The sequence below is a fragment of the Pseudochaenichthys georgianus genome, chromosome 7, assembly GCF_902827115.2.
Source record: "Pseudochaenichthys georgianus chromosome 7, fPseGeo1.2, whole genome shotgun sequence".
In the NCBI taxonomy this organism is placed as follows: Eukaryota; Metazoa; Chordata; class Actinopteri; order Perciformes; family Channichthyidae; genus Pseudochaenichthys; species Pseudochaenichthys georgianus.
In genome coordinates, this window is record NC_047509.1 from 24,852,818 (window position 1) to 24,869,257 (window position 16,440).

The 16,440-nt window shown below is 41.2% G+C and overlaps 1 protein-coding gene across 6 annotated transcripts in view; it reads left to right on the forward strand.

The window, feature by feature from the left end:
* Nucleotides 1-5,967: 5,967 nt before the first annotated feature.
* Nucleotides 5,968-16,440, forward strand: part of LOC117450175 (forkhead box protein J3-like) — a 58,245-nt gene continuing 47,772 nt past the window's right edge. For 5 of the 6 annotated variants that reach the window (XM_034088255.2, XM_034088258.2, XM_034088259.2 and 2 more), the window contains exons 1-3: nucleotides 5,968-6,283; nucleotides 14,554-14,677; nucleotides 14,981-15,449. In XM_034088255.2, coding sequence (XP_033944146.1) covers nucleotides 15,096-15,449 — 354 coding nt within the window. In that variant the 5' untranslated portion in view covers nucleotides 5,968-6,283; nucleotides 14,554-14,677; nucleotides 14,981-15,095. The remainder of the gene's footprint in view (nucleotides 6,284-14,553; nucleotides 14,678-14,980; nucleotides 15,450-16,440) is intronic. The other variant, XM_034088257.2, reaches the window with a different exon arrangement.

Below are 16,440 nucleotides of genomic sequence, written 5' to 3' on the forward strand. Positions count from 1 at the left end.
GCTCGAGTCCTCACTAACACTAAGAAAGTGGATCACATCACTCCTGTTCTGAAGTCTTTACACTGGCTTCCTGTGTGTCAAAGAATATATTTCAAAATACTGCTGCTGGTTTATAAAGCACTGAATGGTTTAGGCCCAAAATACATTTCTGACCTACTGCTAAATTATGAACCATCCAGATCTCTCAGGTCCTCAGGGACTGGTCAGCTTTCTGTCCCCAGAGTCAGAACTAAACATGGTAAAGCAGCGTTCAGTTATTATGCTCCAAATATCTGGAACAAACTCCCAGAAACCTGCAGGTCCGCTGCAACTCTTACTACTTTTAAATCCAGGCTGAAGACTTTTCTTTTTGCCGCTGCTTTTAATTGAACTATTCATATCTTAAACTGCACTGCAACTTTTATCCATGTATTTTTTCTTTTAATGTTTATTTTATTAGCTTTTATTTTTAATGACTGATTTTAAATGCCATTTTCTTAATGTCTTTCATTTTTTGTAAAGCACTTTGAATTGCCTTGTGTTGAAAAGTGCTATATAAATAAACTTGCCTTGCCTAATAAAGATTTCATGTGACACATAAAATGGATTTGTTGATGGGAATTAATGTCACTAATGTGAATAAATGAACTCTAGGTTAACGGTACTCTTGCTATCACTACTCACCGACACTATAAACCTTGTCCCTCATGCTAGCCCTGACAACACCGGTAAGCACACCTTCATCTAGGCTGCACTGTTTTACGTGTCCTGACTTGTAGTGGTTCTCTCCTCTATACACTCTTCTTGTCATCTTTGTAAAACGATATCAGACTGGTAATTGACACAGCCATGACTTCTAGTTAAATTCTGTGTGGCTAAAATGAAAAGCTTTGTTAAAATATGCAAGCACGCGAAAGTCAAAGTCAGCTTTATTGTCAAAAATTCTACATGTGTTATACATCCAGAAATATCATTTCCCACAGTGTGACATAAAACAAAACAAAAAGGGCCTAGATACACGTGGTATACATTAAACAAAACAAAAAGGGCCTAGATAACCGGGGTATACAGTTTAAAATGTTAATACTATATTTAAAGTGTTCAAAGTGCAGTTTCAGTGCAAGTCAGTTGAAAAGATCTTAAATTGGCGTGACATTGAAGTCGTGCAACCCTGCTGCTGTACTGGCTTGTAGTTCGTTTATAGCATAACGTTAGCATTTCGCTTTTGGCGACTAGATTTATGATTCAAAAATTATAAATGTAGGGTAGACATGTGGAGATTATCCGGCTGAACAAAACGTGATCCCTCTCTTAAATGTGTGTCAACCACAGACCTTATTTCGAGCTATTTTCCAAATTCTATGGAGAATTTGCATTTTGTTTTTGACGAAGGAACCGGAAGAAGTTTACTTCCGGGTTTTAGGACGTGTCATTGCGGTTCGAGAGAGAGAGAGAGAGAGAGAGAGAGAGAGAGAGAGAGAGAGAGAGAGATATTTGCGAGTTGCAAAAAAACATTTTTTACCGTTGGGGCTCATCCTAATTTTCGGCCTTGATGTAACAATATTCATAATTAAGTCAATGTAACAATAGAGTCTGGCTGCAGACCGCAGCAAGGAGGCGTTTCCTATAGGGGCGTTTCCTATAGTGAACGACGGGAGCCGGCTCTCGCCCGCGAACGAGCCGTTTTTTGTTTTGTTTTTGCGGAGGGATCTAGATCGGCATGAAGGCACATTATGCAATGTGCAATGTGGACATTATCCCGCTTATTACACATGGTCACATTCTCAACAAAGTAACGACATGACTCCCAATAATAATTGAAATGCTTTTATGGATTTAGAAAAAGATTTTATTGATTTAAAAAATAGTTGTATGTATTGATTTAAATTGACATGCATCCGCTAAGAAAAGTAGTCCGTTGTTACTGTTTGAACTAACGTAACAACGGCAGGAACTGCTTCTATAGTGTTTTTGAGGAGCTTTTTGATTACAGACCAGGTTAGCTGCTTAGCATATATTACCATGGAGATCTAGCCTGCTAAAAAGAGAACCAGCTTCGGATGACCGGAAAGCCGGAGTTTTCCCTGAATTTAGCTGGCTAAGCGAAAATCCTGCTTCGCAGTATACCCCCCAGGTTAGGTTGCAGGCTAAGGCTGCGGCCCCACGAGGACGAATTTGGTCGTTTGCGTTACTGTTTAGTGTCATATAGACCGTTCGGCCACACGAGGACGACCGAATATGGCACTAAACGACTGAGGAAACGACAACGGGTCCCAAGGTGGATAGAAATGCATACGCCACTCTCTGGGGGGTCAAACAGCTCCGTGTGTGCGCCCTATACGGACATTTTCAGATCACTGATAGTGATTGCGCAATAGCCCCGCCTCTCCCCACCTCTTCTGCTCACCTCCGTTTACCCCGCGCCAGTGCTGAAGTGTTTCGCCACCAACAACAACAACAATGGCGGATCGCAGAGTTGCTATCGTGCTCCGGACGCTATTGACCATGCTACAGTTGTTTGTGCAACATCTACAGCAATAATGATGAGGCAATAGCCCCGCCTCTCCCCACCTCTGCTGCTCACCCCCACGTCAAAGTAAACTGCATCCTGAATTCAGATTATTTATCTTTCTCTCGCGAGTGAAGTCTAATCTGACAGGACGGAGACACGCAGCTCTGCCCACCTACAGCTCCTCCCGCTGCAGCAAAACACACACTTCAAGTCAGATCATCGCCCTTAGCTATTTTAATTACCTCTCAAACTCCCTAAACTAGTTATAAATATGTTTATTTTTTACTGTCGGCCGGGTCACTCATTACTGGATCAGCTGCTGCATGAGACAGACACTGACGCTGTCCGAAGAGAAGGAGGAAAAAGAGAGGCTCCGTGTATTTTATCATTATATTATATAGAGTCGTTATTCATTTGTTTTAAAGCTCAATAAATAACAAAGAAGACCTTTGACCGGCACTTTTATAATTTTGTCCGGAAGATTTCAACTTTAATACACGCTGACTGGCGAAAAACTCTGCCCGGTTCCCTCGGCCCCCACCGCGGAGAATAAACAGAAGGGCAACCATGACAACCATGCTTCTTCGCTGCTTTTGTGGAGGAAGTTACAGCGCCACGTAGAGGCTCCTGCATATGTACTGCAGCTTCTCCAGCGGTTGGAGCTAAACGGAGCGGTCTCGTGTGGGCAGACACTATCCGGATAATTATTGCATGTGGACGGAAGCCGTTTGCGATTGCGTTTGCGTTAATCCTATGCGTTTAGCCGTTTTCGTCCTCGTGGGGCCGCAGCCTAAGAGCTCAACTCAGTGAAAGCACCGCCTGCTGACCAATCAGAGCTCAGTGTGCGGAGTTTAAAGCGATCAAGTCATATTACAGGAGAAAGGAAATACAGAAAAACTGCCGTCGCAGGAAAGACGGCCGGCAAAAATCACCGACTGTGTGAACGTGAACATGAATAGAATATCACCTCCATCTTCAGAGCAATCTGACTATTATAACATTAGCGTTAAGAAAGCTTACTTAAATATCGGCCACAACATAAGTAACCGGATCAGAGTACATTAAGTACAGTCCGCGGCATATCACTTCATAATGTATCATATATCTCCTTATCTGAGTCAGCTGAGCCGTATCTGGCCGTGCAACAATCACAGTGTCACATACTGTATGCAGAAGTATTATTTTAAGCAACACATAAGTTGACGAAACACTCGAGACAAATGTAATTGAAGTCAGATCGTGTTTTAGACGGGGCAGTGATATCATAAACCTGTTAATGTACGCATTCAAACACTTTTTCTTTTACCAGCTGTATTCACCTTGCAGGTGCAGCTATGTGGCTTTTATCCTGGATAAAGTGTTTAAGTCATGGATGTTTAAAGTTTAACTTCTTCATTTTTGACTAGTATTAAAGTTCACTTTTCATTCAGGAAGTATGACGCTGCGCTGTCAGTACGCTTCTCCATGTTTGTGATTGGTCGAATGCTCCAAATACCACCCCTTTCATGTGAACGCGCACCTAACTAGATAGGACACGGCTGGCTTGAGCGATCCACTTGATAACCAGCGTCGTAGTACAGTTTAGCGAGAGCGCGTATGTTTTGGATTAGGCCAACCGGCTAACTCAAACATATCCAGGTTAGGTTGAACCAGGTTCGTAGTACAGGCCCCTGGTCACTTTGTTCTCCTGCCACCTATTTTCTACTTAACTTTTCTGTCTCTCTGAGCTTCACTCATTGAACCCTGGTTGTTTTTTTTCCATAGGCCATAAACTGGCTAGCTTCCTGGCTGCGGTGACACGACTGAACGGGTTATGGCTAACACAACAGACACAAGACAGAGCCTGCTACTTTTAGTGTGTGCCTATAGATGACGATATTTCCCCAGTAATAGATATTTTTCAGGTACAGTCAGAATGAGAGACTGAGGGGAAATAACACAAAGTTGAAGATATTTTCAAGCTCTAACAGATTGGGGCTTTCAAACAAACACAGACAATTTATTATTACATATACTTCAACAATAACTCCTATGCACTTGACCATGAGTGATGGTTTCCCAACCTTTTGTGATGTCACAAAATCCTGGGTTTTAAAGTAAGAGTTTAAGTGAAGCAGAGACATAAGCCCCCTTCAACAGATACATGTGAACATATCCTTCTGGCAACATATGAAAATACATAATTCTGCACATTGAAGGTCAAACATCCTTGTTCCACTCTCATGTCTAACATGCTGATACATATCATAGAGCTACATCCACTTAACTCACTATAGTTAACAACTTATAGCAAAACAACAACAAACACATAAAGGCTGTCTGTAAGGACATCATGAAGAGCTGTAACAGACAAAGCTGTTGTTCACAAGCAAACTGCATCAGCTCCCGTTTATAAAGATACCTTTGTTTGCTGAACTTTTGAATTTCTCAGAAGAAAGTACATGTTCAACTTTAATAAAGTAAATACCATAAGAGTCAGTTGGTCAATAATACAGCAACAGTATGGATCCATACATTGAAATACACATCCTGAGAAGTGTGATTTGACTTCAAATGCCAAACAAATATCTCTCTCACACACATCTTGAGCTTCAACAACATTAAGCTTAACTTTAAGTCATATGTGTGGATGTCCGAGTTGTCAGTTGTTCGTCCCAGCCTAAAGTGACTTTGAGTTCTAGAAAAGCTCTTTATTATTATTATTATTATTATTATTATTATTATTATTATTATTATTATTATTATTATTATTATTATCAATAAATAAGATCAAAATGACAATAGGAAGATGAGATGAGATACATAAAATATAAAACATAGTGCTATATGCAGATATGAAAAAGAGGATTGTGTGTTAAAGCAACAAGGTGTCCTGACTGATGTCATGTCAAGGTGGGTGTGCTATGGCTTACATCAAGCCTCTCCATGCATTCAAATCACAGTCATGTAGCCTAACTGAGAAATACCTCAACCCTAGACTGTAGGCCTATATCTCAACCGTAACAGATAATACACCACCTCAATGTGTTGGTGTGTCAGCACAGAATAATACCAATATGCCAATTAATGCTATACTGTTATAATATCAGTGTTATGTTTGAGTCTAGGCCTCAATTCCTTGCCTACAATAATTCATTGTATTTGGACAATGTTCTTTTTTATCTATTTCTTTTTTATAGTTTTCCTTGTGAAACGGTTAAAAATAACTGCCATGTTTAAATACTTCTAATAGTGACAATGATTAGAGTCTAGATAATGGTGAAAGCCTACTCACAATACATAAACCTGAACACAACAGTATGATAATTATGTCACATTATTCATAATATTAGTTATGCCATTAGCCTATAGATAGGCTTTTTGCTTGACGTATTTATGGCGGGAGTATGTGTGTTCCGGTAGAATCTCATTAGGAAATTGGGAACTATTTAAATGGATGTGATTTCATTTTTCCCATTGTGGTGCATGAATTTATCTTCAACGTGCTCCGGCTGGCTTGGGAAGTAGTTCCGGTGGTGTAGCAGCCGAGCGCAGCACAGAGACCCGGGATCTCCGCCGTGTTGAGCGCAAATGCGAATTGCACGAAGAGTCTGCCCGTCATGACTGTCGACTGACCACAGCAGCGGTCAGTGTGACGGCCCCGAGCACCGTGCATGCTGCCCGGTGACAGCGCCCAGGCACCGCCGGAGCTTTTGTCTTCGAGTGGGATTTTCAAGTGCAGAATAAAAGGCGTCTGGAGCTTCTGAGAGACACAGTAGACCACATTGAGCCGGTTCACATTCACCTACGACGGTGAGTAGTCTGTCCACAAGCATTTTTGAATGTCAGTCGTGAATGTTGGTGACATTATCGTGGTTTACCTGGAAATAAGTGTTTCTAAAGCCCAGTGCTTTGACTTAATGGCAGGCTATGACAAGTTCGCTGCCTGTCACAGTATGCATGCATTCAGACACCGTAGCATTGGTCTTTATCCTTAATGTCGGTCAGATAAAGTCAACTTATTTTAAGTTTTCCATTCAGACGGTGAGGCTGTCGGTTAACAGGCTGTGGATAAAGTGGTGTTTAACAGATCATATTGGAGTGGTGAATTGTGTTGGACGATGGTAAGGGCAGTGGCTTGCACAGCTGAAAACACTTTAGAAGTGATAACAGTGGAAGATTAGAGCCTGACCGAGGAACAACCAAGCTCAAAGAGTCTGTATTGGTGACAACGTTACAGTATGTAGAGGCAAAATTATTGTATTTAATCAGCTACTACACAATTTAAAACAAATGAACTCGATGGTTTTAAGGAAAGTAGTAACAGAAGGGAGAATAAGTCAAAGCATTCATTGAAGATATACCAACTTTGTTTCACAGCATAACATCTTCCATATAGATACATTTGAGTTGCTTTCTTTTTTGTGTAGATTTTGTGTACAGTATTTAATTTGAAAGCACTAATGTACAGTGTGTTTGCATGCACATGCTATGCCTCTATGCATCATGCTATGGTTCGTTGTTATCAGTCAGCACACTATTTAAAGGATGTCATTTTCAGTGGCTCCACATGGACAATTGAAAAGGATAAATACAAGCTTGAGACCTACAATACCAAGTCAGATATATATCATATACACTGGGCATACCATATTTACAGGCATGTGCTTTATATTTGATACAGATAACACTACATTTAACATATTTGGGTACATAATTTACCATACAGAAGCTACTATAATTTGTATTCTTGAGTAACAGTTTTTTCAACAATGCATGAAGCACTTTCTTGTGCCATTTTCCAGTAGAGTTTTTTGAGAGAGCAGTTATTCCCCCCCACTATGGATTTCTTTTCTATAGGCTGTCTTAAATGGATTGGTGTATTCTCTTTCCATGAACAGACTACAACCCAACAATAAACGGTGCCCATCTTATACTGTAAAGAAGTAATTATCTTTCATCATGCTGCAGTGGGGAGAGCCAGACAATACTGTACATTTTTTCTCTCCAAAAGCACACAGACAAGGGGAGGTATGTGTGTTGGTGGGCGACAGACTGAGAAAACGTTTTAGAGAGTACCCTGTCCCTGATTTGGATGCGCCTCTAATTCCTATCAAGATGAGAGCTGTCTGAACAGATTTCTCTCATCATTATTTGCTCTGAGATTTACTTGCGCTTGTAAATGGTGTTGATTGAGGGTAATTTGGCTTTTAATTGCCGAACAGCTGCCACACTCACTGCTGATTGCCATTGTAGACTTTCTCAGTAGATCACTCATAGACCCCTAAATGCCTCATTAAAACGTTATGCAAAATCGCATGAAACGTGAAGAGAAGGGACCCTCATAATGTTTACTGATTTCTGTTTTATCATAGGAAAGGTCGTTTTAATTATCGTCAATGTCAGCAAATACAATGCTGAGAAACAAGTGTCGTAATGACTTTTGGAAAGTTGCATTACGTTTTTTTGTGTGGATGCACGACATGCATTTGAGTTTCTTTGGGAAAGCCTCAGCGTACCATTTTCCACTATTAATTCCATCTTCTGGAGGAAGACTATATCGCAAACATATAGCCTACTGAGGTTTGCCTCCAGGTTGGTCACTGCACATCTGGATCATTCACTTCACACTGAGCACTTTTTTTTTACAATGTCTTAAGCAACACAAGAATACTACAAAAGGTTGTCATGTCATTTTTTTTATTGTTTTATTTTTGTAAATCAAATAATCAATACAACATTTACTATGTTACTGACAAGTTTAACAATGGTACATTAAAAAATCTAGTGTTTTAAGATGATTGTATTTAGGACTAAATAACATAATCAAATCACCACAAAGCATAATATTGGACATATATTGACAAAATATCTGCAGAGTTTTTACATGGTTGAGTGATTCAAGTGTAAAAAAAAAAAAGGTGGCCTGGTTTCGTGTTAAGAATGATCTACAAAACAATTTGTTTAAATATGTTTAAAAAAAGAGGAACCACAAACTAATGGTAGATAATATCTGTTTAAGGTTACAAATAAATGATTAGTGTCTCAAAGAAAATAGTAAAATAACACCAAACAACTGATCCCAGTCAATGCAAAGCAGCAGCAGCAGTGGGAGGGTGCTATGGGGACCTGGCAGGTACTTTAAGGGCCATTTGACTTATTGATCACAGGTTTACATTGGTACATAAAAATAGCTCAGGCTGCTCAATGAGATCAAATTCTTAGAAAAATTCAAAAAATATTAAATAATTAATCAAATTCACAAAGAAATAAGGAACTGTGAATCATTCATGGCTGTAAAGATTTGGAGTTGTCTCTCTGCATATATTCATATGGCTTGTAATATATTCTTTTTGTGTGAATCCATAAGTAATGTTGTCTTCTCACTGTCTGCCCAGAAGGATTTTACAGCCCAACAAAAGTGAAGTCCCTGAACTAAGCAAGCTGGTGGCAACAAAATGTACAGTTTATATACTGTATACATATTTTTACATTTTCGAAAAAGATGAAGATATCTGTTTGAATACATAATAGAATCGAAAGATGTTCGCCGCATCCTGGTTTCTGTGCAGTTTTCCAGAGGTCATAGGTTTGCCATTTATCATTTAAAGAAAAAAAGAAATGTTACAGCTTTTTTACAAACCAATTGCTTTCAGTTGCTCTGCTGAAAATGTTAGTCTGTAAACATGTTGATTCTTGTAAACAGATCGACTATAGGCTCACCTTTTCTTACCTCCTCCATTATACAGAATCTGTGTTTAACCTTGGAAAGAAGATCTGTTTACTTAAGGACTTGCCAAGTAAGATGATGCTTTTAGCAAACACCCACTCTCTTCAGTTGTATGGATTGATGCCTGCGAGCATCTCTGTCCTCTTCTGTTTGTCGTGAACACTTCCGCCAGAGCGCTGTAGCTAAACCTAGGAGGTGAGGAGGAGGTCTCGTATGCTTCAGCTAGAAAAAGCCCTCTAATTTGCTTTGCAATGAACAGGCCTGTACAATGGCACTAGGTCAACAGGTCATTTTCATTACCTCGGGTCATATCAATTATCAGCTGTTTCAATCATCATTAGGAAAAAGTGATTATAGGAATGACCCGATATTAGAAGTAATTACCTGACCCCTGCTATTTTGTGGGTGTAAAACCCTTTATCTCAAATCAGCTGTCTCTTATTTGTTGGTTTGCCTATATACTCACAGCAAACTCCTTCATCTTGAGCCTGGGATGGCGGAACAATTTTGACAACGCATTAGAGTATTCTTACTCCCCTTTTTAAGTACCTTTTTAAGTTCTCCGAGTGCTCCCAGTCAGTGTAATTTGTGTCTTGTTCCCAGGAAAGTACACACAATTTGGATTCAAATGCAGCAAATCCTTTTATCTTGTCAAAATCCTCTTTGATTCTGTTAGGAAAGCGTTGCTATGATTTGAAAGAGCAAGATGTAAAAGATAAAATGGGGGATGATCACTTTGAAAAGGCTGTCGTTTGGATTGAACTCGGCAGTGGGGCTGCCAGCAACAAGAGTTCAGTGCAAAGCATCCTGATGTAAAGCCTCTGTCTTACACATGCTCAGCTCTGTTGCACTCTCATGGTTATGTTTTAATGAGCAACAATTGTGAGCCAATTTGCATGTAAAACAATGTTATTATAAACAAGCATCAAAAAGCTGTAATACTTCTAAAACATGTAAATGACTCTATTATAAAGTGCAACAAAACCTAAGCCATGCCTTGGAGCCAGGGCCTCTAGGTTTTGGATGCTCGTTTCCATTATTAATGCTATTCGCAAGCCAAACTTTTTAGGTTGGGCGCTTTAATCTATTTTTGCTGTAAATTAATGCATTTTTAAAGAGGACTAGTCCTTGCTGAATAGAGCTAGATGTGGGAATGTGGTTTGAGTCGCGGTGACGCAGTGCTGTAGCCTCCTTTACTGTGCAAAGCACAAGTTCACAAACAGCATCCCGTCTCTCTCTCTTGGGACCGATCGTTGAGGGAGTTTGCCGAAATGCTGCACGCCTATGTTTTATTTATGACAAAAAATGCCTTTTTAACTTTGCCGTTGTCAGAATCTGGAATTGTTATAGCTTTTTCTAGTTTGGCAGTGGTAAGTCTTCTGGGTCGCTAACTCCCTCTACCTTGGCAGATGTTTTCAGGTGTTATATTCTGTGTGGGCTTAGCGAATTAAATATTTTATTCTAAGCCTTAAGGAATTAATTGAAACCTCTGGATTTGTCTTTCCTTCTAACAATCAGAAGTTCTTTCAGACCTGACAGAAGCTGTGTTAATCAGCACGTTATGTTTTCATTTGAGATGCCACTTGATTGACTTGGTGGACTTGGGCCAGCGATCAGTATTCAGAAACCTCTGATTAAAGTGTTGCACTGTCAGGGATAAATGATCTCCCTCTCTCTGAATCTCTCTTTTTGCCTTACTTTTTCCTTTTAAAGGATTAGTTTTCTTGACCACTCGCTTTAAGGAGTAAGGCCACTAAATCTCAGTTTGAAACGGTGCATTACATCGACGGCTCTCCAGGTCTCCTTTGAGAATAAGTACACACTACAGTATCAAGCGATAATTGCTTAACCCAGCTCCATTGAGAGATGAGTAAGCATCTTCCATAAGGGCAGCTGATTTGCCTTGATATCTTATAATTGAACCTTTTCAAGGGTATGCTTTCTGGCTCTGAAGCCAAAAGTAATTAAGACTTTCAATACTGCTTTTTGGACCTTTCCCCCTTCGTCTGAAAGGCCCACACTCTTCGACATGACAGCGCTCAGTATGCCTACAGACTTTCTTTTGACACATTAGCATTACCGTTGCCAAGGCAGTTCTTCCAAGAAACCCCCTCTGCTCGGCACGCTCCGGATGGGTATTTAATACATTTTGTCATTACCTCATTTTCCTCTGAAAATATTTTGATGCCTCTTTCTTTTGGCTCCCTCCCTCACCCATCCCCCGTCACTCCATTCAAAGTTCTCTATTAAAATGCAGAACTGTAAAGCCTCTCTCAGTCTAAAAGCCTGCTAGCAGCGGGAGACTGTTAGCTGTTAGTGATGCATACAGCTGAGTGAGTGCATCACAGCTACAAAGTCTAATGGGTGAATACATTCAATCACATACAGACCCTCAACTCTTTTTAAAGGGACAATGTTCCCAGTCATGAAAGCTCCTTCCACAGTGCAGAGAGTGATGTACTAAAATTCTTTGGATGAAAAAGCCAAAGCCTTGCTCTTCTTTTTATACTCATGCTTGTAATATTTTATGGAAGTGCCAGGTACTAACTTTCAACTTTCAAGATACCAAAGTTAACTTTTAAAATCTGTAAATAGAAATCTGTGATGCCACATGTTATTTTTTGCCCGATTTTGAACCGCTTTTGATACCTACTAATGTCAGCCAAATGTTTATCTCTGAAAATGTATGTTGCCATGCATATTTATACGACAAGCATTTAAACTATTTAATCAACCGCTCCTAATCCTGTATGATCGGTTGCCAGAATATCCCCTCTTCGCTACCTTTATTTTCTATTCAACTACATCTCTTTGAAATCTGTCTAGTTGGTTACGTTTTTGATGTGTGCTCATCAATGATAACGAGTTACATCTTATTGGGTTTTGAGTATGTGCAGGAATTGTTATTATGGTGTCTGTATGAGCCTGCAATTATTGCATTACAATCAGTCCTCTCCTGCCCTGCAGCAAGGAGATCTGCTTTCAGGAAATTAACTCAATTAAACTGTTCAGTTTTATTTCACAACAATCAGTTAATCATATGTATGAAAACAGACACATGTTTTACTCATAACATAATAGCATTTAATTGTAAAAGTATAGTGTTTAAAGTGACTTCCATTAGTTACATGATAAAATATGACATAAAAGGCCCTTCAGGTATGAATATGCACCTGAGGAGGATATACTGTAGTCATCTCATGCTGCGTAAGAGAGGTGAGTCTACTACTCAAATATACTGTATGAATGTTACCAGTCCAGATGTTGTGAACATCTACAAAGACCAACATTGACTGAAAGGTTCATTTCCTCATGAATACATACTGTTGTTTCAGTACTCCTAGATGATCATGAACAATTACCTGAGATGAGAATGTAATACTCATCATCTACGCCTGCAGAACAATGCGTACATTTTGAAAACTGATAGCTCTAAGATAAGCAGAGATGTAAGCTGTCTCCTCTGCAGTGATCATTTCCCTCCCCTGATACCGTGTGGGCCTCTGAGGCTTCTGTGAAACACGGCGGATATCAGAGACAAAAGGCACAGTGCTGAGGTGAGCCCAGTCACTGTGGGACCAGTTGACTGAGTCGACTAGGTAATTGGTTGCGTCTACCCGCTCAGTAGGGCCCCTCTCCCCAGAAGCCAAGTCATGCCCCTCCTCTTCCCTCTCCGCTCTCTTCTATTACTCATAGTCCTCACCCGGCTAGCGGTGCGAAGCTACACCGTGCCGCCGTGCAGCCTGCCCACGCTCCAAAACTTCTCGACAACAACAGCCACGGCAGCACAGCAGGTCAGGGCTTGTGGCAGGCTGATTTGCAGCTTGAGCCTCCTTTTAATGAGGGGAAAATAAGTACGTGTTGTTCTGTGTCTTGTGTCACCACCCCCATCCCCTCCTACCCACCACCACTACCACTAGCAATGCTACCTTCCCTACAGCGAAAAGAGAAAAAAAAGGTGCACTAATTAAGATGGCTTCCTGTGATTTGGAAGAGGGGGTTGGCTCTGGCTTCTCCCACAGAGGCAGGGCCTTGAGGAGGAGATGGGGGTGGTGTTGTGCATGAGTCCTCATCGGGCATATCTCTGCTCAGTTTCCTTCACATAGTCCCACTGCCTGGTTTGTTTGGCTTGATGAGTCTGCTGCTAAACATTTGTTTTTTCTGCTTGTAATTAAGCGAGGTTTTTACAGGAGCTGCGGAATACTTCCCTTCCTCATCCTGGCGTATTGGGCTCCCCGGGGGATTGGTGGAAAGAGAGAGAGAGGGGTTTGTTGCTCTTGGTAGGCAGGCTCATTGAAGTTCTCCCACCTTGATTATATACAGTGAGCCTGAATGGAAAATGCGTGGGCTCTTTGTTGTTCAAGGACATGGGAAGGTTAGTGCATGGGATGGCAGATAAAGGTTTAGATGAAGATTTCTCTATCCTTAGGCTGAATCCATCCAGCCTCTGCTAAGTGTTCACTGGCATTTGCCCACTCCTATCTCGTTCGTAAATCCTGTAGGTTCACCTGCATTTCCCAGAATGCAGAGCGATTATCTTCCAAACACACAAAGCTCTAACGAGGCCATTTTCTTTGTTAATCATGGAGTGAAAGCAACATCTTCACTCCATGATGAGTAACAGTTACATGACATTCTCAGTCCAGTAGTGACAAATGTACGAATGTTCTGTGACTGACTTGAGTACAGAACAATGGGTGAGTAATTTTTCTCTCGTCTTAGTTTTTTATGTTTTTCTGAATCATCATGGTAGAAGAATTCAAAAAAAGCCCCCTCCACCAAAAAAAAAAACACAAAACATTCCTTCTCTACTTGCAGAAGACACATTTTCCAAGTTCCGCGCCGCTCTAAAAATAGCTACCAAATTAAAAACTTGGGGCTTCTTGAGTCTTTTTTCATTGTTTGTGTCTGTCTGAACAGGATCTGAGACGCAGGGGGAGTAGGGCGGGTGTACTTGACAGGAGAGTGAAGCACGTCGAGAGTCAGAGAATGGGAAGACTTGTGCGGGGGGGGGGGGGTTATACAGAGAGGGAAAGGGGACAAGCTTTCGGCTCCTCTAGAGCGTTGGAATTCCTCCCGAGCTGTACCCCCCCCCATTTGGCAGGCACTTGTGAAAACAATTCCCCAGCTTTTAGTCACTCTGCAGATCCAATTGCCATTTCCACTTGGGAGAGACCGAGAGTGAGAGGCAATCCAGATAGACAGAACACAGACCGAGAAAGAGAGGAGAGTTTTAATCGGGTTGGACAGATGCCGAGGCCAGTTGAGCGCTTGTGCGATATTAATATCTTATGAAGGCTGTCTGGCAGTGTAAGCTCACCGTCTTGTGTGGTTTTGTGTTTGTGCGTTGCAGCAGCAGCCATTGCAGTGGCTAAATGAAGAACTTGTGAACATGCTCGAGGGAAAGACTCCACCTTTCACTTCGGTGACTTCCCCAGATGCTTTGGCCCAAAGAAAGATGGAAAGGAATGGGAAGAGTAAGACACTTAACTCATACCTACTCCCCCACTATGCTTTGCTTTTCACTGTTATTAATGGAAAACCACTTTTTGATTCAAGTTTGTTTCTTATCCATAGCTCACCTTGCAGATCATTTGAATGTGCAGTGTTAAAGACCAAGTGATGAACATGCCACAATGTTTAGTTTTCCATTATACAAAGCTTCACTGTATGTGGAAAAGAATGTGCAAGTTAACATCTGTGTGTCTCTGCCAAGTGTGCTTTCTGCTCTGGCTAAAGGAGATGTATAGAGGTAGTAAACAAACCTCCTGCTCTTCCAGACTTGAGCCACGGTTGCTGCACAGAACCCATTCAGTGAGCCAGCAGGAGATCCTCCACACGCCACGTCACTGAGCCTCCACCCCTTCCCTTTGGACCCCTAAACCTACAAGCACCATGACCTCTGAGCTGGAGAGCAGCCTGACCTCCATGGACTGGCTTCCCCAGCTCAGCATGAGGGCAGCCATCCAGAAGGCAGACGCTGGACACGGCCACCACCATGGACACCATCACCACGGCCACCATCACGGGCACGGACCTGGAAAGAAAATTGTGCATCTGGACCCGGGAACCACGCTGGACCAGGAGGAGGCGGCTCAGCACAGAGACGGTAAACCGCCCTACAGCTACGCCAGTCTGATCACCTTCGCAATCAACGGCTCGCCACGCAAACGGATGACCCTCAGCGAGATCTACCAGTGGATCTGTGACAACTTCCCCTACTACAAAGAAGCAGGAAGCGGCTGGAAGGTAAGAGCAGACACAAAACATACACTTTGTAATATACATTTTGGATTTTTAGGGTTAAGATTTATAGCTGGGTTCATTTCTGTGTGTCAACATACCTGATGAGTCCAAATGGATCAGAGTGCACTCCAGGCCTTAATAATTGTGCCCGTAGTAACTAGCTTATTTCAAGGTTTATGCTTTTAACTGGCAATCACATACAAAATAAGGCTTTGAAGCCTATGAATGACTTATGTTTTTATAATAATTTCATTGTTACATCTGGGGGGATAACAATTATGAAAATAAACAATAAATGTTTTGTTCAGGGGAATTAATGACTGTAGTCTTGTGTCGCGAAACCCCTACCACTACCCAACCCAAAAACAAACAAGCAGAGGTCTGAACCAAACCATGGATTGGGAGAATCACCTCGCTGCCAATGTCATATTAATAATTCCATTAACTTAACGTAGTAGTTCCGAATGAGGACCTTCCATTTTTTAGTCAGGAACTGTTGAAAGGATAAGTGGGCAACAATTTTGCTCAAACATTCCCTCCCAACAAAAAATGATCTACATTTTAAGTTATTTATAACCTACAAATGTTGGGAGCTAAACCTGGATTTGGATTCAACAAATATGTTCCTCAACCGATCAAATGCTTTTAAACCTCAAATCTATTGCACAGCGCTAAGAGCACAGAAACCTGTTACTGAACCAGGAGTGATTGACAGATGCGTTTGGTCTCATTCAGACGACATTATTAAATCCTTATGTAAATGCAGCTATGCAAATCCTGCCTAATATGAGCAGAGAGGTGGCTGTGTTATTGGAGACGAATGAATAGATCCCTAGGTTGTGTCTTGGGGATTCTCTACCTTATTAGTGAAGAAGCGAATGGATCTAGTCCTTCCACTGACACATTGGAAAAGGCTGTCTGCAAACTATCAACCTATTCATCTCTCTGAGAGCGGGGACATTTTTCTTCTTCTCTCATTATTTCTCTCTCTTTC